General features: G+C 40.2%; 3 protein-coding genes across 9 annotated transcripts in view; 1 reads left to right on the forward strand and 2 right to left on the reverse strand.

Moving 5' to 3' along the window:
• slc47a3 (solute carrier family 47 member 3) overlaps window positions 1–3,656 on the forward strand; it is a 9,529-nt gene extending 5,873 nt beyond the window's left edge. Inside the window, exons 13-18 of one of the 5 annotated variants that reach the window (XM_019892824.1) lie at window positions 186–255; window positions 324–456; window positions 525–619; window positions 2,575–2,608; window positions 3,036–3,235; window positions 3,295–3,656. In XM_019892824.1, the coding sequence (XP_019748383.1) occupies window positions 186–255; window positions 324–456; window positions 525–619; window positions 2,575–2,608; window positions 3,036–3,235; window positions 3,295–3,309 (547 nt within the window). In that variant the 3' untranslated portion in view covers window positions 3,310–3,656. Of the gene's footprint in view, window positions 1–185; window positions 256–323; window positions 457–524; window positions 620–2,574; window positions 2,609–3,035; window positions 3,236–3,294 lie in introns of those variants that run through there. The other 4 variants (XR_002170838.1, XR_002170837.1, XM_019892826.1 and 1 more) reach the window with 4 other exon arrangements.
• A 6,161-nt stretch (window positions 3,657–9,817) lies between these two features.
• The window catches only part of LOC109529417 (multidrug and toxin extrusion protein 1-like), a 29,989-nt gene continuing 13,554 nt past the window's right edge, over window positions 9,818–26,252 (reverse strand). Inside the window, exons 1-16 of one of the 3 annotated variants that reach the window (XM_019892810.1) lie at window positions 17,242–17,603; window positions 16,275–16,376; window positions 15,826–15,894; window positions 15,575–15,723; window positions 15,425–15,467; window positions 15,305–15,349; window positions 14,780–14,877; window positions 14,229–14,326; window positions 14,011–14,124; window positions 13,731–13,798; window positions 13,524–13,632; window positions 12,948–13,023; window positions 12,106–12,175; window positions 11,885–12,017; window positions 10,414–10,508; window positions 9,818–10,225 (exon numbers count right to left, since the gene is read on the reverse strand). In XM_019892810.1, the coding sequence (XP_019748369.1) occupies window positions 9,938–10,225; window positions 10,414–10,508; window positions 11,885–12,017; window positions 12,106–12,175; window positions 12,948–13,023; window positions 13,524–13,632; window positions 13,731–13,798; window positions 14,011–14,124; window positions 14,229–14,326; window positions 14,780–14,877; window positions 15,305–15,349; window positions 15,425–15,467; window positions 15,575–15,723; window positions 15,826–15,894; window positions 16,275–16,376; window positions 17,242–17,352 (1,668 nt within the window). In that variant the 5' untranslated portion in view covers window positions 17,353–17,603 and the 3' untranslated portion in view covers window positions 9,818–9,937. Of the gene's footprint in view, window positions 10,226–10,413; window positions 10,509–11,884; window positions 12,018–12,105; window positions 12,176–12,947; window positions 13,024–13,523; window positions 13,633–13,730; window positions 13,799–14,010; window positions 14,125–14,228; window positions 14,327–14,779; window positions 14,878–15,304; window positions 15,350–15,424; window positions 15,468–15,574; window positions 15,724–15,825; window positions 15,895–16,274; window positions 16,377–17,241; window positions 17,604–26,252 lie in introns of those variants that run through there. The other 2 variants (XM_019892811.1, XM_019892814.1) reach the window with 2 other exon arrangements.
• On the reverse strand, window positions 18,157–25,567 carry LOC109529418 (multidrug and toxin extrusion protein 1-like). Its single transcript, XM_019892815.1, has 12 exons — window positions 25,445–25,567; window positions 25,233–25,330; window positions 24,905–25,018; window positions 24,600–24,667; window positions 24,410–24,518; window positions 24,265–24,340; window positions 23,493–23,562; window positions 23,280–23,412; window positions 23,104–23,198; window positions 22,925–23,023; window positions 22,510–22,581; window positions 18,157–18,584 (listed from the first exon to the last, which is right to left on the reverse strand). The coding sequence occupies exons 1-12, from the start codon at window positions 25,522–25,524 to the stop codon at window positions 18,381–18,383; spliced, it is 1,218 nt and encodes a 405-aa protein (XP_019748374.1). The 5' UTR covers window positions 25,525–25,567; the 3' UTR covers window positions 18,157–18,380.

A 26,252-nucleotide genomic window follows, 5' to 3' on the forward strand; every position in this document is an offset into this window, starting at 1 on the left:
CTGTGTGTGTGTGTGTGTGTGTGTGTGTGTGTGGCTCTTTGCAGTAACACAGTAAAAAATTGGCTCTTAGTCTCTGACTGGTTGGCCACCCCTGGTGTAGAGTATCAGTCATTGTCATCATCTTTATTTCTAACGTCATAAATATTCTGCATGTCTTGCTGCAAATGTCCTTGTGTTTCTGACAGACAAATACAGCTCAAGGTTGCTGAGGTTATGACGCTCTGCGTTCCGTTCATGCTGATGGATTCGATTGCAGTAGGTCTGTTTAATGTACATAATTGTTACATCATGACACAGCAACACTGTTGAGTGTGTTTTTACAGGTGGCCGGAGGAGGGATTATCAGAGGCATGGGGAAGCAGAAAGTCGGAGCCCTCTGCACCATTCTAGGTTATTATGGGGTGTGTCTACCTGTCGGAGTGCCACTGATGTTTTCAGCCAAATTAGGAATCAAGGGTACGTCCTTTTGACGTGTTAGACTATTTTGACAATCTTCACTGTCTTTGGTAACTCGTTGTTTGCAGGTCTGTGGACAGGTTTCTGTTCCTGTATGTTTCTGCAGAACTGCATCCTGGTTGTCTACTTGGCAAGGATAAACTGGGAGCAAGTTACACTTGAGGTATTGCTTCAATTGTATGCTGATTTTATGCACAGCGATGCTTTGAGATACCAGACTCCTACAAAAAAAAGGAGGGCTTTTTATCATGAGAAAAGTAGCACTCAAACACTGCCTTATAAAAACTTACAGTAATAACATCAGTAGAATATAAACAGCTGTTCCCTCCAGTGTATATGCCTCAGCGGCCATATAATACAGACGTAGAGACTGACGAAGTGAGTTGCTGTAAAAATTTCTTTTTTTAGGTCATTTACCTGTGAGTATTATCATATTGTCTGTCTACAAATTGTGTTCAAATATGTTTTTAATGCGTTATAACACCGAGACACTAATGCTATTCGTTAGCTCGTTCCTTATCGTTTTGCACTGTTTGTTAGCATAAAACTAAACTAACTTTAGCAATGCGAAGCTGTTGTTTTAATTCCACGAGGTGAGAGGCAATAAATAGCTTGAGGCCTCTTGTTTAAAGAATTGTTCACATGGCTGAATGACAGCTTTTATTTACCTTATTCTTATTCTCCATGAGCCTTTGCATGAATTATGTGAGCAAGTTCAGGTATGAACCGAAACCAGCGTTTTGTTTACACGGTGTCATGAACGTTGTGGTGGAGGAACCCAAAAAGCAGGCAGGAGGGAGGAGCAGGGTGAACTTGACAGAATATATTAACAAAACATTGAGAAAACTAAATCGACAACAAAGACCTGAAAATAAATACAACCCAAAGTAATAAACAAAAACCCATGGCTGACGTAAAAACAAGGTGAAAGCAATACTAACAAAAATCCATGGCAGTAAAGCACAAACACTGACACAAACAATGACCGACACTGAGTGTTTGGGCAAGGAGTCCTTCGAATAGAAAACCTACTAAATGACACAATGACCAACAGGTGTGCAGCTGCAGGAAGAGCCCTACAGTGACACCTGTTGGTCACAAACAGATCCATGACACATGGTAACTGTTTGCGCGAGTCCAATTTCTATCACAGCTACAGACCAAACAATGTGACAATGCCAGTTGTTACAGCTGAGGGGAGAAAACATTTAAATCCCGCTTCTTACTCATGTAGCGGGATAGGAGGACGACACAAAAATAAAAAGGCGAGCTACAAAGCTACTTTCTGAACTCTGTTGTTTCAGACTTGAGGCAATGATAAATATGAAAATCTCCGAGGCGTGTCAGTTCCATCACAGTATGAAAATTGGTTAGGTTTCAATTAAAGAGGTTGGGACCCAGTTTTATTTACCTTAAAGCACATGACTCAGCCAAACCTACTATTTCCCACTGCATGGTAACCACATGACCGGAACGCTTAACCCGTTTAATCCCACCGGTCACGTTTGTGAAGGACAACAATGATTTAATTTACAGGGCTCTAAATTTTGTTATTACTGATTACTTAAAAGGGCTACCAATGACACCTGATTTTGACTTTTAAATGTCTGGGAAAAATTTGGGATTAAATGGGTTAATGTAAATGAGCTTCAAGTCGCTCGATGTCATAAAACCTGCGATCAATTGACAAAGATTATGTGAACCTATCTACTTATGTCAACTTCACCCAGTGCAAATATTAGGCAGATCGGCCCCAATATTTAGAATTTTATTAGCGTAACGTCTTCCTCTCCGCAGGCACCTACTGACAAAAACGGTTACCGTGCTTAAAATACAAAATATTGCTGCGATCCTTGCAATAATTTCAGTGTTTGAACAATAGTAAAGTCCCACATCTCCCACACACATAAAAAACATACCTGATGTTCTTTTGACACTTGGCACCGGCGAATCTTCTCCGGTTACAGGAAGTCACGCACATAATTGTTACTCCATGAGAGCCCTTGGGGAATAAGGTGGAGATTGCATCTCAAGGCACCGCCAGTCATCTTCTTCTTTGTTCTATTATAATTATTGTTGTTATAATAATTATTAATTAATTTATTTTTTGTTTCCCAGGCTCAGATGAGAGCTGGTGTTAGCAGGAGTTCAGGTAAGATGAAAAAAACAGCTTTTGATATCTATCAATAAAACATTAAGCAGGTCAAATACAAAGAAAAGAAAAGCATCCCCAAAAGAAACACAAACATGTATTAAAAGTTTAGGGATGAATGTGTGTAGTTGTACACTCGCCTGCGGGTAGCATACGATTGCTTCCCATTCAGTGATGGTGTGAATGTGAGTGTGAATGGTTGCTCATCTCTGTATGTGCCCTGTGACTGACTGGCGACCAGTTCGGGGTACAGTCCGCCCTCTGCCTGACATCAGCTGGGATAGGCTGCAGCACCGCTCTGCGAGCCTGGAGAGGATACGCAGTGTTGAAAATGGATGGATGGATGTGTGGATGGATTACAGACAACAGAAGTAAAGCAACCACAACAGATATCGTCTTTGACTTAGTTATTGCTCCTCCCCGACAGTAGACCCACAGCATCAAAGCGAAGCGCTCGAGCTGTTGGCCCCCGAGGATAAAGAAGAGGAGGAGGAGGTGGCAGAGGTGATGAACGCTGCAGGCCAAAGGAACTTAATCCTGCGTCGAGGCCTTCTTGTATCTCTCATGATCTTTATTCTGGCTGTGGGGATTGTTGTCAACCAGCTGTTGACCAACCACCTGCTCACATGATCCATTTGTCAGTCCACGGGGCTCCAATGAAGTCTGTCGGGTTGTGACAAGGACTAAGGGCCCATGAGTGAGGTGTGGATAATAAAAGATGTATAAATGATGCAACAGGAGTGCCAGGTCAGATGAGGTGAACGCCCAGGAATAGGTAATTTTGAATTTGGAAACGATTTAAATTGTTATTTTCAAATTCGAACACGAGAACCGCCCCAAACCCAATTTAAAGTTTGGCCACAGTCCACACAATTTCAATGCATATGATATAGATTAATATGCCACAAAGGCATATGATGATTTGTTACGCTATGAATGATACAAAAGTGATATCAGTCTTCTAATATGGATTGCAACCATATTCACATGACGCTTGACAATGCATTATGATGGCTTGATTAATGTAAGTGATGCTTTACTATAAATGCTTTACATATTTTCACAGCAACTGCTCCAAATACATTATTTGATGTGTTTTATGCCCATGTTCGTGTTATTCTCACGAATATGACATGTTAAGATTGTACGTGGTGGGCCTGTCGTTACATGTGAGAAGCTGAGGTTAAGGTAAATAAGGGTTATAATGGAAGCTTGAAGGTACAAATAATGGAACAGATTTAAACAAGCGACATTACATCACTGGAATTTTCCAGAAAACCAGAGGCTATAAAAATGCAGCTGCCTGTTGGCTCAGTGCTTTCTCTATGCAGCTTCTGCTCCGAAAAATGCGATATGATGAAGACTCAACATGAGGAATCCTTCCCGTTCTGATTCTGCGCAAGGGCAAATTTGAAAGGATTAATTCGACTTAATTTGGGTTTGACCAAATTCTCGCGACGATAAGATAATCTAAGAAAACGCATCATTATTCGCATTAGAGAGAGAGCCTGTTGTGTGTCCAGTTTCTTCGTACTCCAAATTTATCTTGTCGATTATTAGGCGTTGTGTAATTGAAGAACTGATCACTCTTGATTTCACTTAAAATAGGATTATTATCCCAAATCATTTTTGTTTTATTTTTTGGTGGTTTCTTTTTATGGATTACTCTTTATTCATTTTCTTTCTTTCTTCTTTCAAATCTTCCAGAATGATAACTTAATCATTTGATCTTTTTATTTAATTCCTGTGATAATTTTCATATTTTGATGGATTATGAACTCAATATGTTACATCTCATTTGATTGATGATTATTGTTTCACTATTAAATCTTTTAAAGTTATAATTTAATCATTGATCTTTTTATTATTTAATGGCTGTAAAAATTTTCACATTTTGATGATTGTTAATTCAATATGCCCCATCTTATTTGGTTGATGATTATTTTTTAAATTATTGCATCGCTACTAAACCTTTTAAAAATATTAATTAAATGTATTCTTATTATTTTATGTTCTTCGGCATGACTTTGAAACAGCTTCTAGGTAACGTTCACTGTTTGGAGGCACGACAAACTAGCAAAATTACAATTAAGAGATTCTCTTAATTGTAATTAACTTCTCTGAGAAAGAAAGTCTCCATTGAGTGACTTGAGTCCGTCTGTAAGAAAATGTCCGTGCTATAAACACAGAAGTGTCGAAACATTGTTCTGTGGGACACGAATATGGTTTTAAAATGATAGTTTAGAGACAGGAATTTTGGTGTTGATACAATTGCAGACAGCAAGATGAATTGTATTAATTCTGAGATGTGTTTGAATTTGTGTCAGAACACTCGCACGTCTTTACCATAAAGACAAGAGTAGAATGGATTTCATTAGTCGCTAGTCGTGATGGGTCCAGCGACACCGATGCGTCGACGCATGCGTCGGGCTCATAGAGAAATCCACGTGTCGGTGAGTGTGCTGTTTCATGAGATCAGGTGATCAACACGTGAACTGCGTCGGCACAGCCTGCTCCGACACAATCCAGGCGGCGACACACAGTCCAGCCGGCGTCGACTCAGTCCAGGGGGCGTCGACTCAGTCCAGTGGGCGTCGACGCAGCAAAAGCCCGCCACACTGTGTTTATAAGGAAGTGCGTCTGGCGACAAGATGCCGGCTGCCGAAACAAGCCACACCTCACCCTCGCTCGAATAAAAATATATATTTGGGCAAAAAGGAAAACACACAGATTATTAGAAAAACGTGTCCGTCTGACTCCGAGCGTCGTGTCGGCTGTCATATAATAGGCTATTATTATATGAGAAGTGCTTTATGAAAGTTTGTAATGTACGTCATACTCCAGTTCATTGAGAGGTCCCGCCTATAAGGGGGCGTTCCAGGAAGTAACTGCGAGTGAGCACATCTCATGTTTGACGACTCTGCCACGTTGTTATTAAAAGTCATATAAATAGTGATGGGATTTTCGGCTCTTTTCGGTGATCCGGTTCATTTGGATCGGCTCAGTGAAAAGAGACGGCTCTATATGGCTCTCAAACGGCTCTTTTAACTTTAGCTTTTCTTTTAAATATTTATGACAAATTTAGCATACATTTTGATCAATGACTTGGTGAATTAAATATTGCACTCTACTGACTGCAAATAGCAACAATTATCAAGCAAAGAAATGTTTTTTTTACTAATTTTATTGAACATTAAAAAGGCTCCAAACAATAAACAAGCAACAAAATTAAACTTCAACCAACAACAATCAAACATGCTGCATCATAACAAAAATAGAGAGTATTAACTGCAACAGCAGTAGTGAACAAAACAAACATAAGCTACTCCTTGCTTTATTTTAACAAACATAAGCTACGCCTTGCTTTATTTTAAATTTGCAGTCAACAAACTCTGTGTTGGGTCTTTCGAGAGAAGGAAGCCGATCATATTTACTGCTGCCTGGGGGAGAAAAAAAAAAGTAAAAAAAGTAGTCATGATGGTGAATTGAACGAGTGTAAATGTCTCCTACTTTTCAGGCTGGCCCAAAGTTTGACTTCAGCACCTTGCGAATAACAGGAAGAAGAGCAAAAAGTGTTGCCTGCAGGTCTGTGCTGTGGCGGTGAGCAGGTCACTCCAACCTCACCCATAACCCATCGACCACGCCAGTGTTTCCGACTGCCTGCCTTCAGAATGCCATCCTGGGATCAAGAGATAGTTTGCAAAGCCAACTTCGTTTTCGATTGAAGACGAGTTGCACAAAGAGATCGTGTCGTTTTGTCATTTTGCTTTCTTGGCCAGGGGTGTTAAACTCATTTCACATTGTGGACCACATACGGCCTCGGTAGATGTCAAGTGGGCCGGACCATTAAAAATTATACCATACTCTGCTACAAATAACCAAAATAAAATGTCTTTCCTTTGTTTTGGTCTAAAGATGCACAAGAACACTTGGAAAATGTTGAAATTTAATGAACATATCTTTTGCAAAACATTTCATGAAGCACCTAAGATTTCCTTAGACAAATGTGCAATTTACATTTATCATTCACTTATATGCAACTGATCCCACTGACTGTACAAAGGCACAAAACCTTAACAAGTAATTGGTCTTGAAAAATATAGGAACGCACTTTGAAGATTAACCGAGATTTATGAAGAAAGGAATTTTTAAACCATTTACACGAGCATATAAAATCTAAATGGAATCCCTGCCTACATCTTACAAACTAAGGAGAGTGCTATAATATGTGTAAAGAAGAAAGTATTCACATGTTGTTGATGGCGTCTGCTGTGTTGGGTCTGTCTCATTGACAGACTGAGGCTTGTTGTCTTCTCTGATCAAAACAATGTTGTTTTTTCCTCTGATAAAAACAGTGTCTCCCCATAGCGGATATTCCACGAATTGCACCTTATTAAAACTATTCATTCCGTGTCTTTTGTGCATTTTTTTTCACTTTTAAATTATCCTGAGGGCCTGATCAAACCTCCTTGTGGGCCGGTTCCGGCCGTATGTTACACACCCCTGATGAAAAGTAAGGCGTTTTTAGTCGAAAAAAAACGACCATGTACAGGAAGGCGTTTTTAGCCTAAAAAATGACCATGAATAGTAAGGCATTTTTAGCCGAAAAAAAAACGACCATGTATATAGTAAGGCGTTTTAACCCCCCAAAAACCGACCATGTATAGTAAAGCGTTTTTAGCAAAAAAAAAAAAAAAGATCATGAATAATAGTAAGGCATTTTTAGCTGAAAAAAACGACCATGTATAGGAAGGCGTTTTTAGATGAAAAAAATGACCATGAATAGTAAGACGTTTTGTGACGAAAGAAACGACAATGTATAGTAAGGCGTTTTAAACCCGAAAAAAACGACCATGTATAGTAAGGCATTTTTAGCCGAAAAAAACGACCATGTGTAGTAAGGCGTTTTTAGCCGAAAAAAATGACCATGTATAGTAAGGCGTTTTTTGCCGAAAAAATGACCAATGTTTTTAACTGAAAAAACGACCATGTATAGTCAGGCGTTTTTAGCCGAAAAGCGACCATGTATGATAAGGGTTTTTTTTTCCCCAAAAAACAACCATTTGTAGTAATGCGTTTTTAACCAAAAAAAACGACCATGAATAGTATGGCGTTTTTTGCCCAAAAAATTGACCATGTATAGTGAGGCGTTTTTAGCTGAAAAAAACGACCATGTGTAGTAAGGCGTTTTAACCAGAAAAAACGACTATGTATAGTCATGCGTTTTTAACCGAAAAAACGACCATGTATAGTAAGGCGTTTTGAGCCGAAAAAAACGACCTTGTATAGGAAGGCGTTTTTAGCTGAAAAAAACGACCATGTATCGTAAGGCGTTTTTCGCCGAAAAAAACGACCAGGTATAGTAAGGCGTTTTGAGCCGAAAAAAACGACCTTGTATAGGAAGGCGTTTTTAGCTGAAAAAAACGACCATGTATCGTAAGGCGTTTTTCGCCGAAAAAAACGACCAGGTATAGTAAGGCGTTTTGAGCCGAAAAAAACGACCTTGTATAGGAAGGCGTTTTTAGCTGAAAAAAACGACCATGTATCGTAAGGCGTTTTTCGCCGAAAAAAACGACCAGGTATAGTAAGGCGTTTTGAGCCGAAAAAAACGACCTTGTATAGGAAGGCGTTTTTAGCTGAAAAAAACGACCATGTATCGTAAGGCGTTTTTCGCCGAAAAAAACGACCAGGTATAGTAAGGCGTTTTGAGCCGAAAAAAACGACCTTGTATAGGAAGGCGTTTTTAGCTGAAAAAAACGACCATGTATCGTAAGGCGTTTTTCGCCGAAAAAAACGACCAGGTATAGTAAGGCGTTTTGAGCCGAAAAAAACGACCATGTATAGTAAGGCGTTTTTTACTAAAAAAACGACCATGTATAGTCGGGCGTTTTAACCGAAAAAACGACCATGTATAGCAGTGTTTTTCAAACTTTTTTGAGCCAAGGCACACTTCTTTCATTGTTAAAATCTCGCGGCCCACCACTAGCTAAAAATGTGGAAAAAAAAACAAAAACACGCTTACTTGAATAATGAACGTGTTATATTGTTACTATAACCGTTTTTAACATTGAAGAATGACGTTATAACAGCTTGAATTGGAATAAAATGAACACAAAGAAAAAAGTATTTTCTCATCTTTCACATTTATTGTTTCACCTTCGTCCTGCATTCATGCGTCACAAATTCGCTTGTCTCTCGTCTTAACACAAGGCAATTGGCTAGCTGTTGCTGCTCCCTAGCGGTATGGGAGGGTACTACACGATTACTTTCTGGGCGATAGGCACACAGGCAAACAAATTGGATATTTACCCGTGGCACACCTGACAATGTCTTGCGGTGGTGTGCCGCGGGAATGTCTTGCGGCACACTGGTGTGCCGCGGCACAGGGGTTGAAAAACACTGATGTATAGTAAGGCGTTTTTAACTGAAAAAACGACCATGTATAATCAGGCATTTTTAGCCAAAAAAAAACGACCATGGATAGTAAGGCGTTGAGCCGAAAACAACAACCATGTATCGTAAAGCGTTTTTAGCCGAAAAAAACGACCATGTATAGTAAGGCGTTTTTAGCAGAAAAAAAACGACCATGTATAGTGAGGTTTTTTTTCCGAAAAAAACGACCATGTATAGTCATGCATTTTTAACCGAAAAAAACGACCATGTATAGTAAGGCGTTTTTTGCCGAAAATAACGACCATGTGCGTTTTTAGCCGAAAAAAAACCCGACCATGTATAGTAAGGCGTTTTTAGCCGAAAAAAACGACCTTGTATAGGAAGGCGTTTTTAGCCGAAAAAAAACGACCATGTATAGATAGTAAGGTGTTTTTAGCCGAAAAAAAACAACCATGTATAGTCAGGCGTTTTTAGCCGAAAAAAATGACCATGGATAGTAAGGCGTTGAGCCGAAAACAACGACCATGTATACTAAGGCATTTTTAACCAAAAAATGACCATGTATAGTTTTTTCCCCAAAAAACGACGAATTGTGGCAACAAAAAAAAATAAATTAAAAAAAAAAAATGGAGATTTGACTTTCCTCAGAGGCCCCAAGGAGTAACCTTTGATAAAGGTGGCTTAAAGCTTACACTTTTCCTCAGCATTTGTAGAATTTGAACAATCCTGTCCTCCGAGTACTTCCGGGTCATCTGACCTGAATAATAAAAGAAAAGGCACAAACGAGAATTCGCAGAGGCCCCTAGTCTTGATTTGTACTGCCCTAAAAAAAAAAAAAAAAAGAAGTGAAGCCATTTTTAACTACCATGCCATGTTGAGGATCTGGTGGGGCACTGGCAGCAGTTAATGTAAACTTTGAATCACATGACCATGTGATCAACAGCACGTGCTATTTCCCGAGTCCGTTTTAGTCAGATTACTTTTGGGAAACGGGGACACCGGCAAGGGTACAAGGAAGTACACGCAGGTGCCTGTCACCAGAATGGAGAGGGCGGCCAACAGAGCGAGGCCTCGCCTCAGCAGCAGCTGGCCCAGAGAGAGCCGGTCAGCGTTCGCCTGTTGCTGTGTGGCAGTGTTGCCCTCGCTTATGTCAGCCCGGTACTCTTCCTGCACAGCTGGGCTCATTAAGGCCAAGTGGGTGCTCTTCTGGCCGCGCTTCATAGCCTGGAAAAACAAAGGCAAAAATCAAAACGACAATAACGTAAACTAGAGAATGTAATTGCTGAAGGAATTGCGTTTGAATCCTGGAGAGCTGACATTGAAAATGTACGACAGTAAGGGGCAACATTCACAATTAGGCGTGGGTTGATGTCTCATGATGAAGTGAGGGAGTCATTTAGTTTTGCATTCACCTCCTCTGTCATTGTCTTCCAATCCAGTTTGAAGATGACAATAATGTAAATGATGGACTGCAAGATTAGGCAAATCATAATCCCCAGCCAGAAACCTTTGAACAAAAAATACAAAATAATACATCAGTCAGTATTTTAGTCAGTCTCTTAGTTAATCTGTATGTATAGTAATTTCCCTTCTATCTATCTACATAACACCCCCATCCTGATTTATATAGCGCTTTCACAACAGCTGCAGCTGTAACAAAGCGCTTAACAAAACAGTTAACAAAGTAAAATAATAAACACAATACTAACATAAAACACGGACAGTCGTGCAATCCTAACCACTTTTCCCTCATACGCTTTGTTGTTTTCTCCTTATGCTCCTTAAATACTCCTTAGGCATGTTTTTATAGGACGTAAGGCACTTAATTTTTATTTTAAAAAGTATTTGAACGAACTTTTAAAATAATACATTTAAACACCTGAAATATATTGAGACACAAAAATATCCAATCATAATTACATTTTTAAAATACCCCCGCAATACAGTATATATATATATATATATATATATATAAGAGAGAGAGAGAGAGTGTACCACTGCCTCTTGGTGTTTATAGCAAACAAACAATTTTTTGAATCCATCCAAGCTGTCTTCGGGCAGTAGGTGGGGGACACCCTGGACTGGTTGCCAACCAATTGCAGGACACACAGACGAACAACCATTCAAACTCACCATCACACCTCTGGACAATTTAAAGAGCGTTCCATTAGCCTGCCATGCATGTTTTTGGAACGTGGGAGGAAACCGAAGTACCCGGAAAAAACCCACGTAGGCACGGGGAAAACATGTAAACTCCACACAGGAAGGCCAGAGCTGGAATCGCACCCTGCACCTCTACACTGTGAGGCCGACATGCTAACCAGTCGACCGCCGTGCCACCCACTATCAATAATCATGCTAAAAAAAATGTACATTATACAGCTAACCTAATACGCTTTCTGTACATGTAAAAAGCAAGATTAAAGAGGACGACATTCAAATATTTCCAACCAAAAGTAGGCTGTGTTTAAATACTTCTTTTTGCCTCAATCTAGTGGTAGAAATTGGAATTACACTCAATATAAATAAGAGTTTGACCAAAATAAAGTTAACTGGACCAAAAAAAAAAAACCCAAAAAAAAAAATCTGTGAAATAGTGGGACTGCAAACCTGGAACGCGCGATGGAGGGAGTTTACTGTAGGTGTATTGTGAAAGCTGAGCGACAAGTTCGATGATGCCTCAGGGACAAATAAGAAAGCACAAGGAAGCAACAATATTGCAAATAAAAAGAAACAGAAACGCCTCCTGGCACCTGCTTGAGGAACCTGGAGATCAGTCAGGGTAGAGCAACAAAACAATTGTTCATACCTGGTTGGGAATCCGTAAGATAAAAAAGAGCAAGAAGCAACTACAAGAAGAAGACATGTCAGAATGTTACCCACCTAAAATCCTGAGCTTGACCACAAACATGAGCGTCACACTGAGCGTTAGTCCGACCCCGTAGTAGCCGATGAAGTTAGCCGCTGCCGGAATCTTCTGCTTTCCTGTCCCCAGAAAGATGCCCGTGCACACACACTAGCGGAATGGAAAAAAATAAAACAGTCATTTACATATTTTTATGGATCAGATAAATGATAAATGAACGCATGCATGCAAGACTCACCACGAGGCCATCAAAGAACTGAACGAAGACGTAAGCGTTCATCACAACCGACACCAGATTGACGATCTTCCTGGAATGATATATACAGATTTTTTTTTTGTAAAACCGTACACAAAGATTCATCGACAAAACTCTTGGATCGCCATGTTTTCGTTGCCTTTTATCTCATTCTGAAGAGTGACTGCTCCTGACCCCAACTGATGACTGTACAAGACATCAGTGTAAATGACAGTAAATCAAATTAAATTCAGGAAAAAAGTGAGGTTTTGTAGAAAAAAAAAGTCGCAATCTCAAGACAACGTAGAAGACAATGACATATTTATTTCGAGAAAAACAGTCAGAATTTTGCAATGTCAGTCATGTTTTGAGACAAAGGTTGTCATTTTACTCAATTAAATTGTAGATTGTCGGTATTCAAATTCAGTTTTTTAAAAAAAATTATTTAATAAGGCGCCAACAGAAGTGAAGTCCAGGTTTTTCCTCTACCTTTGATTAAGGTCCATTAAACAATTTAAAATCTTTTTTTCTTTCAGTTATTTTAGAAACCTACTTTTATTTCTTGTAAATGTTGAAATAATATTAAAGTTTTCTGTTCATATATATAAATGATGTTAATGAACATTATGGTAATTCTTGTAAGATATTGTTTTTTTTTTTTTGTTCTGATTTGTTTCTGAACGTGATTAACTGTTGCGTTTGTAAATGCTTGCAGGTGTTGTGTCTTTGCTTGGGTGATGCATGTTGAGTTTTCCAATTCAACATATCATAAGTGCCCAGGAGCCCTGCAAGGTTTTGTTTTCAATATTGGATGTTGCCCAATGTACGCAGTAGTGTCCACTCACTGATCGGAGGTGAAGATGAAGCCAATCACTGATTTAGTCAAGCCAAGCACGGTACCTTCAACAACTGTAAATGCACCTGAAGACAACACAAACACGCACTCTGATCTACGAAAGAGTATTGGTAGAAACAAAAACACTGTATACATTGTGACAAAAAAGCAGCATTCTTTTCAGAGTGCAATTGTCCTTTCTTGAGAAAGTTGGATTTTTTTATGAATGTATTTTTTTCAAGGAAAAACCTTACGCATGATAGTATTTTCAAGAAAAAAAAGTCTGCCTTACAAAAATGAATTAATTTTATGATGGAAAAACTTGTAACCTCATGAGAACAAAAAGGACAACCAATATATTTTTTATAATATTTAATAGGCAAAAAAAATGAGGGCTTGGGGGTTCCAGAAACAAAGTACCAAGCTTACTTTTTTTTTAGGAAAAACTCTCAAGCTTAAATTAAAGTCTACAGCTACATTGCTCTTGAGATAAAGTCAGCCGCTTACAACATTGTTTCTCTTAAGAGGAAAATATATGGCTATTTTTTCGAAGTCAATTTGTAGAAATATGAAAGCTCAAAATTACCGGCGAGGCTCAGGGCCACCTTGCAGGTGAGGATGGCCCTGCCCGTGTCTCCGGCACCGAGGGCATTACCCACTCGAGCGCAGGCCGCTGCCTGTATCCCAAAAGGCAACTTAAAAAAAAAAAAAAAAAAAAAAAGACAAAGTAGTTATGACCTTAAGTAGCTAAAACAAATGTGTTGGTTTACCACAAAACAATGTACTACATTACCATGTAGGCGAGTGCAGAAACCATCATCACTGCATGCTGGGTGGCCAGCTCATCTTCACCCAACATCCCTGAATGGTAAAATGACATTATTATGATAAAACTGCACCATCACACAGGTACTGTAGGTAAGCAGGTTGTTCATTTGACTAGTAGCTACTTAAAAGTAGGTACGTTAGGTATGTAGGTAGCAAAGATAGATATGTAGCTCCCAAAAATAGCTATATCGCTAGCTAGCTACAGTATGTAGGTAAATTGCTAATTCAGGTAAGTACGTAATTACCCGCAAAGAATCCCCCCAACTCAAAGAGCCACCACTCGAAACATTTCATGAGCATGCTTGGAACGGCCAGCCTCATGTAGGAGCCCCACTCCTGCAGGGATTCCATTGACCAACCTGGAGGAGAAGTTTCAGGCTTACTGAAGTCGACATCCAGCAAATGGGGGCAAGCAAACAAATCAACGCGTGTAGGCGGGCTCACCGGGTCATCAAAGACTCACCTCCCCATGTTGAGACGTGCAGCTTCTTCCAGCGAATGTAAACAAACAACAGAGCGCAGATGCTCAGTTGAGAGAGTGTGTTGGCAGCTGCGGATCCACTAGGGGGCGTACGCACCCAGACAGACAAACAAGACACGCACACACGTACACTATAGTGCAGTGGTTCTTAACCTTGTTGGAGGTACCGAACCCAACCAGTTCAAAATGCACATTCACCGAACCCTTCATTCGTGAAAAATAAAGATATGATTTTTTTACAAATTCAAGACACAAAAAACACATTTATTAAAAACAGAAAAAAGTAAAAAACGTTTTAATTGTGCCCTAAATGAAGTAAATTTCCCACAGCACTGATTGGAATGTGATCATCAGCAGCCAGCGATGGCCAAGCGGGTGTGTCATAACTAATTGACATATTTAGTCGGGTGTGTCTTAACCTCCATTGCAGAGGCTCCGTCAAAGCCCTGAGACCGATTCACCGAACCCAGGTTAAGAACCACTAGTATAGTGTGTGCGATATCATGGCTTGACTTCAACTAAGATGGACTCACGTCACTCCTAGATCGAGCCAGTGTAAGAACACATAGTTCATCATCAGGTTGGCAACATTTGCCATGGCTGCAGTGTACATCTGTGGAAGTATTATACCCTAAAACACACACACACACACACACACACACACACACACACACGGCACTTATTTTTAAAGACTAACACTCGAACAAGATTTGAGCCCCCCCCTTAGAAAAAATGTTATTCTTTTGGATGCTAAAAAAATTCATGAAAATTATTTTAATGAGAAAATAGTTAATTCTCTTAAAAATGTGCAACTCATAAACATATAAATGTATTTTTGAATAATTCTACTTTTGTTCTTGAAAATATTTGACTTTTTCCATCCGAAGAATCTAACCATGTTCTCTTTTTTTTTTTATGTGACTTCATACCCTGGGCAGGTGATTGGCCTCCTAGTTAAAAAAAAATCTATTTGCAAAAAGCAGAGTCTCAAGAATGAATCCATTCCAGGGCATGGTAAAGCCCTCAATAAAGGTACAGGTATCGCCCGTTAAGCTCACCTGGTTCTGCAAGTAAGATGCTTGAAGATTGTGTAGAAACATTGCCTAGAAGACCACAGTACAACATGTCACCATCATAATGACAACATGCTCATTTTGCACAGTTAATGTGCAACTTACTGGCACGGCCGGCAAGTAGGCTATGATGTACAGATTCGCTATTCTGAAATGAAAATGATGGTTGACACCTTAGAATAAAAAGACATACAATACATTGAATTACTGTAGCGGGTGTATGGTGGGTGGCTTGTTATTCTGTTGGTTTGTTACCGGGTGACCTCAGGGCCTTGGCCCACGAGTAGTAGGAGACTCTGGGCGTTGAGGAGCAAAGCCCAACAGGGCAGACAGAACAACAGTAGGATGAGGATGCCTCTCTGCAAGATCACGCCTACGCGGAGCAGATTCTTACCACCAAAAGTCTGCCATGGACACCGTTTTGTGTATATTTGGATTATATGAAAAATATTCTAGATAACTGTACAGTATTTCAGGATATGATAACGAATGAGGGCTTTTCAAACCTGAGAGACCAGCGTATCGCAAGCGAGAGCAAGACCGTACCCCGTTGCCGCTGTGGTGATGTTGATGGTCTGAAATGAAATGCAAACATGTCCGAGTGAATGCTAAATACCCCAAGGTGCGCAAGAGTCCTCCAGAGGGATGAGCAAGATGAGAAGTGTAATCACAGAATGGTACAACATCAACATTTAAGTTATTTTTGCCGCAGCATGAAGGGGTTTTAAAGGTGGTGCGTTGCTGAAAAAAGTTTGAGGAAGAGAAAATAATATAAGTTAAAGAATTGTAAAAGTGCCCTCGAGGGGGTGCGTGAGATTAAAACTGTACGAGTGGTTTGGTATAATACTTGCACATTTATAGAGTGTTTCAGTGTAATTACTCGACAAATTACAAAGAGCATTCCCGAGGGGAGTGCCAACAAATTCGATCTGACAATGAAGAGACAAGCACTTACAGCAGACGCTAATCCATATCCAGCCATCACCTCGTTGCCCAAACGTCCGCAGAACATGGTGACCACGAAGGGAAGCAGATAATTGAGCACCCGAGACAGCAACTAAAGACAATCAATGGGAGCAGAGCCAAAACGTTAGGCACAGTCCAAAAAGATCATGGCCTCATGTCTCCAACTAAGATACTGTGTTGTATAAGAAATTATGCAGCATTGGTTGACAGTACCCTACATGTGCTTTAAAATTTTTATTTTATTAAAAAGTTTATTTAAAATTTTAGGTGCACCTCAAGGCTCTATCCCAGTTCACATTTTATTTCTACTCTAAAAGCCTCAGGTGTTATTTTTAGATAAATAGCTTTACAATTGTTACATTTGGACAGAATTGAAGCATTTTGTTGACGTGTGTATTTAATTGGGTATAAATTTGTGTCCACTGTTTGCTTTGTATTTTTATTACATTTAATGTGCATTATATTATTCAAATACTGTACTGTGTGTGTAATATACATAAAATTATTCTCCGTTAACACAATTTAAATGTGTTTTTTGCATCATTATTCATTATTTTATTTCATTATTTAAATGTGTCTTTTTTTTTAACCTAAATCGTTTTCTTGCTTTGTTCGTGTCATGATTTATTCAATATATCAATTGTGTTTGTGCTTTGTTTATAAATGTATTATATTAATATTCTATTATATTATGTATCATATTTTTAACCCTTAAAATGTAAGATTAAATGTTGACAATTTTTCCAAAGCTTTTTCATGATTCAAGGTTTGGATTCTCACAATGTTTTTTTGGACCTTGGTTTTCTCTGGTGTTATGGGCCCCGCCGAAATGTGGACATAGCATCGTGCCGAATAGATAAGAAATAATACATTGCAAACTTCAAGCGCAATAACAATTGTTATCCTAGAAAAAAACTCTTATCAACGCAATGCAAAAAACAAAGGTGCCACCTTACCAGAGGCCCAGCCATCCTCAAGATGTGGGACACTTCTTCTCTATGGCTCAGGGGCATCTTGAGACAGCTCCACCAGCAGAAGAACCTCTTGACGCTCGATCCCGCCGCCATGTCTTCTACTACACCACACTACACACTCCAGCGCAGGTACACTTCTCTTTATACTTCTCCCGTCTCTTGTTGTCACTTCAAAAGCTACTTCCAGGACGTCGGAGAGGATGGAGCGCTTGCTGGCTTCCTTTGGAGCCCAGCCAAGTGCAGCTGAAACAACTGAGATTGTTGAAAAAAAAAAGGGTGCACGCTGCAATCAAAACAATAGCTCACAAGAGTTCATCTGAAGCACTCTTTGTATGAGTCTTCTTTCACATTTATTATATTTGCTAAAACTCTGTTCAGTGAGGAAGCTATTCATTTAAAAAAAAAATCAATATTTAGAATGCAGTGTATTTTATATGGTAGTGATTTAGGGTGAGCAGTCTTCTTGCATTTATTCTTCTATGAATCCGATGATTAGCTTTTTACGCGCACCCCAAGGCTCGATCCTAAATTTTATTTCGACTAATTCTCACTGCACGAGCTTCAACTATGCCATTTGATGAAATAACTTTTATTAGCCCCACAATAGGGTAATTTTCATTGTTTCATCAGCAATAGTGTATACATTCATTCATTCATCTTCCGAACCGCTTGATCCTCACGAGTAATTCCTGTGATTTTTTTCAACTTTTGGCTTGTTTGGCTGTATATCATATTTTTTTCCCCCCCACACTTTTTTTCCCTGTATTTCACAATTGAAAAAAAAGAGGGTGAGGCTCGCAGCACTGACACAAAGTGGTGGGAGATATCGTCGCTGTTAGGCACACATATTTTTTTTCACAATTGAAAAAAAAAACAAAAAACAAAGCTTATTTTTTTAAATAGTTTCTTTCATAAAGGAGAAAATAGATTCAGTATCATTCCTTCTTTTTGCTTAATACAAGCATACTTAACAAAAAAAGGAATGAAACAAAAATCAAACAAGCAAAATTGCACTTAATGTGACCTTGTAACTACACAAAACGCTGCGCTGAGACTAAAAGTGATGAATATTCAGAGTCTTGACAAGAAGGGTTGTGGCTCGCTGAAATTTCGTCTCGTCTTCACCAGTCCAACGTGGAAACCGTTTGCAGGGGACTGTGAGTGGCATTGATGCTCGTGAGGTTGGCGTGGAGCAGCGGCGTGCCCTCGGGTGGCGGAACCAGGATGTGCACACAGGTGCCCACTGCCAGGAGGCCCAGTGCCGTAACCATGGTGATGCCTCGGCGGAGAATCAGCTGGGAAACAGAGAGATGCCCGGCTTCCTCCTTGTCATCGGGCGCTTCGTATCAACGTTTGACTATCGTGATAGTACGTCGTACAATTAAAAAAAAAAAGTACACTTATCTCTTGAAATTTCATTTACTTTTTTTCTGTTTTTAATAAATGCGTTTTTTTATATACTTAAAAAAAGATATATTTATTTTTCACTCATGAAGGGTTCGGTGTTAACTCGCTCGTCATTCAGTTACTTATTCAGTTCCTCATTCGCTAAATCGGTCAGTCAGTTCAGACCACTATTTCGAACACTGTCATTTACTGAAGGTTTATTGCCCCTTGGACCATATTTAAATATGATTATTCCCAACACTGCTTGTCAGTCAGAAAGTAAGATAACCTTTATTTGTAACACACTGGGGAAATTTGCAAGTGTTGTATTTGAGAAGAAAAAAAAAGGCGTTTCACTTACATTGTGCTGCAATTGTGTCTGCTCTCCGCTTTGGAGATTAGCTGCAGCACTTGTGTTCAGTAGCGGCACTTTTGTCTTCACCTGGGCTCGTTTCAGCGCCTGCAAACCAACAACCACACAACGGATACTTATTTGAAAGACTTGATTTTTCAAAACTCATCGACGGCCCGCACTTGCACCTCGTCTGTGATGCTCTTCCAGTTGAGTTTGAATATGACCACGATGTAGAAGGCGGATTGAAGAACCACAGAAATGAGGAGCCCCACCCAGAAACCTGCGGAATAAAAACAACCAAAATACTCAAAGATAATGACCCCCATGTTGTTTGTGTTCAAGCAGGTTATCGGGTAAACACCTAAAATGTTGAGTTTGTAGACAAACATCAGCACAATGCCGACGGAGAGTCCGATGCAGTAGTGGCCGATGAAGTTAGCCACCGCGCCTATCTTTTGCTTACCGGTTCCCATAAAGATGCCTGCGGATACGCCCTTGAAGCAAGGCAAGCAGAAAACCCTTTAGATCTATGGTGCAGTTTTTTTCTGGGTGAATTGAAGTTTTTGTTACCCACCACGATGCCATCAAATAACTGTTGGAAGCAGTAAATGCTCATCAAGTGAGATAGAAGATTGATGATGTTCCTGAAAGGTGGTCACACAGGGCAAATTTTATTTCAATACATTTTTGATTACTCTAGAGCAGTAGTTCTTAACCTGGGTTCGATCGAACCCCAGGGGTTCGACGGAGACTCAGCCATGGGGCGTAAGACACGCGCGACTCAACATGTTAATTAGTCATGACACGCCCGCTCGGCCATCACTGGCTGTAGATGATCACATGACATTGCTTGTCCAATCAGTGCTGTGGGAAGTTCGCTTCGTATCAACGTTTGACTATCGTGATAGTACGTCGTACAATTAAAAAAAAAAAGTACACTTATCTCTTGAAATTTCATTTACTTTTTTTCTGTTTTTAATAAATGCGTTTTTTTATATACTTAAAAAAAGATATATTTATTTTTCACTCATGAAGGGTTCGGTGAATATGCATATGAACTGGTTGGGTTCGGTAACTCTGAAAAGGTTAAGAACCACTGCTCTAGAGAGTTAGCACAATCCACACACAAAAGGAACATAAATCAACCTACGTTAAAATAGTCGCTGTTGTTGAAGTGGTACACTCGCCTGATTTGTGTGCGGGTTCTCGCTCATTGACGGTGTGATCGTGGGTGTGAATGGATGTCTGTCTCTATAATTGCCATGCGACAGACTGGCGACCAGTTCAGGGGGTAGTGCCGCCTTTTAAAATTAGGCAAGGCGTAACATTATAGTCAAGATACTCACGGATCGGAGGTGAAGAGGAGGCCCACAACAGATTTAGTCGCTCCCAGCAAGATGGCTTGAGCAATGCCAAATGTGACTGCAAACAAACAAGGATCACGTCGCGTGACGCCGAACTGCGTACAGCAACCGCAACAAACAGCCTGACCTGAAAGAAACAGCGCCACCTTGCAGGTGAGGATCGCTCCTGCCGTGTCCCCGCAGCCGAGCGCATTGCCTACTCGAGCGCAGGTCGCAGCCTGGATGCCAAGCGTCACCTGCCATTTTGGATGAAATGTATACTCAGTGGCCTCGACTGTATGTTAAGACAAAACCTGCGTGACATCTCCTCACTTTACCATGTAGTTTAAGTTTGCCACTGATATCAAGGCATGTTGGACGGCGAGCTCAACATTACCCAGCATCCCTGCCACGCACGATACAACAAAAACAGCAATATTTAAAATAAAAATTGGACGTTTTAAAATGAATGGTGGAGCATTACATACCAATCAAATGGACACCCGTCACAAAATTAATTGGAGAGCATAAAATAAAATTAATTGGACAGCATATTGTACAATGAAAAAAAACAGGGAAAAGCATAGAATACATTTCAAAATATAATATAAAAATTAATCTAAATGCTGTATGACATTTGTACCTGCAAAAAAGCCCCCAAATTCATAAATCCACCATTCAAAACACGTCATGAGTGTGCTGGGGATAGCCAGTTCCATGAAGGAGCCCCATTCCTGCAGCGACTCCAGAGAAAAGCCTGCAGGGGGAGCGAGACACGCACTTCTCGAGCCAAATGCCAGACACAACCTTAGGTACGGTGCCGAAACATCTGGAGATTGCCATCATATACTGCCACGTTTTGTACAGCGTTGTCTATGGCAATCGCATGTGTTCTCTGAAGTAAGATTTAAATTGGCATTATAATTGTAAATGAAGATTTCTTGACTTGTGTATATAGAGGATTACGTCACCTCCCCATGTCGTTTTATGCAGCTTCTTCCACCAGATGTAAGCAAACAGGAAGGAACAGACGTATATTTCTGACAGGGTGCAAGCTGCTGCAGAGCCACTGAAAGAAAATGTCAGAAATATCTCCTACCACAACACATACAATTTATACGTGTGTGTGTGTGTGTGTGTGTGTGTGTGTGTGTGTGTGTGTGTGTTCTTTGTATGAGTCTTCTTTCACATTTATTATATTTGCTAAAACTCTGTTCAGTGATGAAGCTATTCATTTAAAAAAAAAATCAATATTTAGAATACAGTGTATTTTATATGGTAGTGATTTAGGGTGAGCAGTCTTCTTGCATTTATTCTTCTATGAATCCGATGATTAGCTTTTTACGCGCACCCCAAGGCTCGATCCTAAATTTTATTTCGACTAATTCTCACTGCACGAGCTTCAACTATGCCATTTGATGAAATAACTTTTATTAGCCCCACAATAGGGTAATTTTCATTGTTTCATCAGCAATAGTGTATACATTCATTCATTCATCTTCCGAACCGCTTGATCCTCACGAGTAATTCCTGTGATTTTTTTCAACTTTTGGCTTGTTTGGCTGTATATCATATTTTTTTCCCCCCCACACTTTTTTTCCCTGTATTTAATTTCCTTGTTTATGGAGGGTGAGGCTCGCAGCACTGACACAAAGTGGTGGGAGATATCGTCGCTGTTAGGCACACATATTTTTTTTCACAATTGAAAAAAAAAACAAAAAACAAAGCTTATTTTTTTAAATAGTTTCTTTCATAAAGGAGAAAATAGATTCAGTATCATTCCTTCTTTTTGCTTAATACAAGCATACTTAACAAAAAAAGGAATGAAACAAAAATCAAACAAGCAAAATTGCACTTAATGTGACCTTGTAACTACACAAAACGCTGCGCTGAGACTAAAAGTGATGAATATTCAGAGTCTTGACAAGAAGGGTTGTGGCTCGCTGAAATTTCGTCTCGTCTTCACCAGTCCAACGTGGAAACCGTTTGCAGGGGACTGTGAGTGGCATTGATGCTCGTGAGGTTGGCGTGGAGCAGCGGCGTGCCCTCGGGTGGCGGAACCAGGATGTGCACACAGGTGCCCACTGCCAGGAGGCCCAGTGCCGTAACCATGGTGATGCCTCGGCGGAGAATCAGCTGGGAAACAGAGAGATGCCCGGCTTCCTCCTTGTCATCGGGCAGACTCTCCGAGCCAACGTTGGGACATTGGCTGCTCCCGTGCATGAAGCCCTCTATTGACTTGATTATTTTTATCAGAAGACAGGCACAACGTACTTGATTAGGTAAACATCCTCAGTCTCTTATCTCTTAGTTGGTCAGTTGCTAAGTTCATTAGTTTGTTAACTCGCTCGTCATTCAGTTACTTATTCAGTTCCTCATTCGCTAAATCGGTCAGTCAGTTCAGACCACTATTTCGAACACTGTCATTTACTGAAGGTTTATTGCCCCTTGGACCATATTTAAATATGATTATTCCCAACACTGCTTGTCAGTCAGAAAGTAAGATAACCTTTATTTGTAACACACTGGGGAAATTTGCAAGTGTTGTATTTGAGAAGAAAAAAAAAGGCGTTTCACTTACATTGTGCTGCAATTGTGTCTGCTCTCCGCTTTGGAGATTAGCTGCAGCACTTGTGTTCAGTAGCGGCACTTTTGTCTTCACCTGGGCTCGTTTCAGCGCCTGCAAACCAACAACCACACAACGGATACTTATTTGAAAGACTTGATTTTTCAAAACTCATCGACGGCCCGCACTTGCACCTCGTCTGTGATGCTCTTCCAGTTGAGTTTGAATATGACCACGATGTAGAAGGCGGATTGAAGAACCACAGAAATGAGGAGCCCCACCCAGAAACCTGCGGAATAAAAACAACCAAAATACTCAAAGATAATGACCCCCATGTTGTTTGTGTTCAAGCAGGTTATCGGGTAAACACCTAAAATGTTGAGTTTGTAGACAAACATCAGCACAATGCCGACGGAGAGTCCGATGCAGTAGTGGCCGATGAAGTTAGCCACCGCGCCTATCTTTTGCTTACCGGTTCCCATAAAGATGCCTGCGGATACGCCCTTGAAGCAAGGCAAGCAGAAAACCCTTTAGATCTATGGTGCAGTTTTTTTCTGGGTGAATTGAAGTTTTTGTTACCCACCACGATGCCATCAAATAACTGTTGGAAGCAGTAAATGCTCATCAAGTGAGATAGAAGATTGATGATGTTCCTGAAAGGTGGTCACACAGGGCAAATTTTATTTCAATACATTTTTGATTACTCTAGAGCAGTAGTTCTTAACCTGGGTTCGATCGAACCCCAGGGGTTCGACGGAGACTCAGCCATGGGGCGTAAGACACGCGCGACTCAACATGTTAATTAGTCATGACACGCCCGCTCGGCCATCACTGGCTGTAGATGATCACATGACATTGCTTGTCCAATCAGTGCTGTGGGAAGTTCGCTTCGTATCAACGTTTGACTATCGTGATAGTACGTCGTACAATTAAAAAAAAAAAGTACACTTATCTCTTGAAATTTCATTTACTTTTTTTCTGTTTTTAATAAATGCGTTTTTTTATATACTTAAAAAAAGATATATTTATTTTTCACTCATGAAGGGTTCGGTGAATATGCATATGAACTGGTTGGGTTCGGTAACTCTGAAAAGGTTAAGAACCACTGCTCTAGAGAGTTAGCACAATCCACACACAAAAGGAACATAAATCAACCTACGTTAAAATAGTCGCTGTTGTTGAAGTGGTACACTCGCCTGATTTGTGTGCGGGTTCTCGCTCATTGACGGTGTGATCGTGGGTGTGAATGGATGTCTGTCTCTATAATTGCCATGCGACAGACTGGCGACCAGTTCAGGGGGTAGTGCCGCCTTTTAAAATTAGGCAAGGCGTAACATTATAGTCAAGATACTCACGGATCGGAGGTGAAGAGGAGGCCCACAACAGATTTAGTCGCTCCCAGCAAGATGGCTTGAGCAATGCCAAATGTGACTGCAAACAAACAAGGATCACGTCGCGTGACGCCGAACTGCGTACAGCAACCGCAACAAACAGCCTGACCTGAAAGAAACAGCGCCACCTTGCAGGTGAGGATCGCTCCTGCCGTGTCCCCGCAGCCGAGCGCATTGCCTACTCGAGCGCAGGTCGCAGCCTGGATGCCAAGCGTCACCTGCCATTTTGGATGAAATGTATACTCAGTGGCCTCGACTGTATGTTAAGACAAAACCTGCGTGACATCTCCTCACTTTACCATGTAGTTTAAGTTTGCCACTGATATCAAGGCATGTTGGACGGCGAGCTCAACATTACCCAGCATCCCTGCCACGCACGATACAACAAAAACAGCAATATTTAAAATAAAAATTGGACGTTTTAAAATGAATGGTGGAGCATTACATACCAATCAAATGGACACCCGTCACAAAATTAATTGGAGAGCATAAAATAAAATTAATTGGACAGCATATTGTACAATGAAAAAAAACAGGGAAAAGCATAGAATACATTTCAAAATATAATATAAAAATTAATCTAAATGCTGTATGACATTTGTACCTGCAAAAAAGCCCCCAAATTCATAAATCCACCATTCAAAACACGTCATGAGTGTGCTGGGGATAGCCAGTTCCATGAAGGAGCCCCATTCCTGCAGCGACTCCAGAGAAAAGCCTGCAGGGGGAGCGAGACACGCACTTCTCGAGCCAAATGCCAGACACAACCTTAGGTACGGTGCCGAAACATCTGGAGATTGCCATCATATACTGCCACGTTTTGTACAGCGTTGTCTATGGCAATCGCATGTGTTCTCTGAAGTAAGATTTAAATTGGCATTATAATTGTAAATGAAGATTTCTTGACTTGTGTATATAGAGGATTACGTCACCTCCCCATGTCGTTTTATGCAGCTTCTTCCACCAGATGTAAGCAAACAGGAAGGAACAGACGTATATTTCTGACAGGGTGCAAGCTGCTGCAGAGCCACTGAAAGAAAATGTCAGAAATATCTCCTACCACAACACATACAATTTATACGTGTGTGTGTGTGTGTGTGTGTGTGTGTGTGTGTGTGTGTGTTCGTGCGTGCGTTGGACTTACTAAACTCCAAGATCGAGCACGCTAATGAAGATGTAATTCGTCAGCAAGTTTGCCACATTCGCCAAGGCGGCCGTGTACATCTGTGGTAGTATTATGCCCTGAAATGACGACAGCACAGTACAATGAGAACAGATGGATGGTTTCTAATACACTGGTGCCTTGAAATACCAGCAACCCCAAGTTTTTAGCAGTGTTGTTTGGCCGATATTTTGCTTTGACTAGCCAGCAAAAAAATATAGATACGAATGCTGTGTGGGGAGGAGTCAACTCAACTTCACAACAAGCAGGGGTTTGGCAGATAATGAACAATTCTTCACAAAAGTGGCTTCAAGCTTTTTTTGCCTCCCAGTTGAAGTTTACTGTCAAACTAAACACAAAACAAAAACAATAACATTTGTACTGAAAACAACCACAATGTTTTGCTTAGCGTAAGGCCGTTTGTCTTGATAACAATTACAAAGCAAAACACAGTCGGCTAGTTAACAAAAACGATCTGTGTCGCGGTGTATTAAATCTTTAAGCAACTGATGTTTGATCACAAATGGCGAAGCAACACCTATAGACAGCTAATATTACAATACAAACAAAAATGTATTATTTATCTTCTGAAAAGAAAAAATAAAGTTATTGTGGCATTCTGAGGAGTTCTTACCGCCGGCTCCATGTATAGCAGTATAAGTGGTATGGATAATGAATGAATGAATGAATGAATGAATGAATGAATGAATGAATGAATGAATGAATGAATGAATGAATGAATGAATGAATGAATGAATGAATGAATGAATGAATGAATGAATGAATGAAT

Source organism: Hippocampus comes, unplaced genomic scaffold (assembly GCF_001891065.2).
Source record: "Hippocampus comes isolate QL1 unplaced genomic scaffold, H_comes_QL1_v1.1 scaffold72, whole genome shotgun sequence".
NCBI lineage: Eukaryota > Metazoa > Chordata > Actinopteri > Syngnathiformes > Syngnathidae > Hippocampus > Hippocampus comes.

What these genes read in the sequence shown, in the direction of transcription:
- LOC109529418 (XM_019892815.1), bottom strand. Translation starts at nt 25,524, where the DNA reads ATGTACACGGCCGCCTTGGCGAATGTGGCAAACTTGCTGACGAATTAC. An exon ending in GTGCTCGATCTTGGAGTTTA is followed by an intron (nt 25,331 to 25,444) that starts GTAAGTCCAACG and finishes ATTTTCTTTCAG; the next exon opens with TGGCTCTGCAGCAGCTTGCA. An exon ending in AGAGTCTGCCCGATGACAAG is followed by an intron (nt 18,585 to 22,509) that starts GAGGAAGCCGGG and finishes CCCGATGACAAG; the next exon opens with GAGGAAGCCGGGCATCTCTC.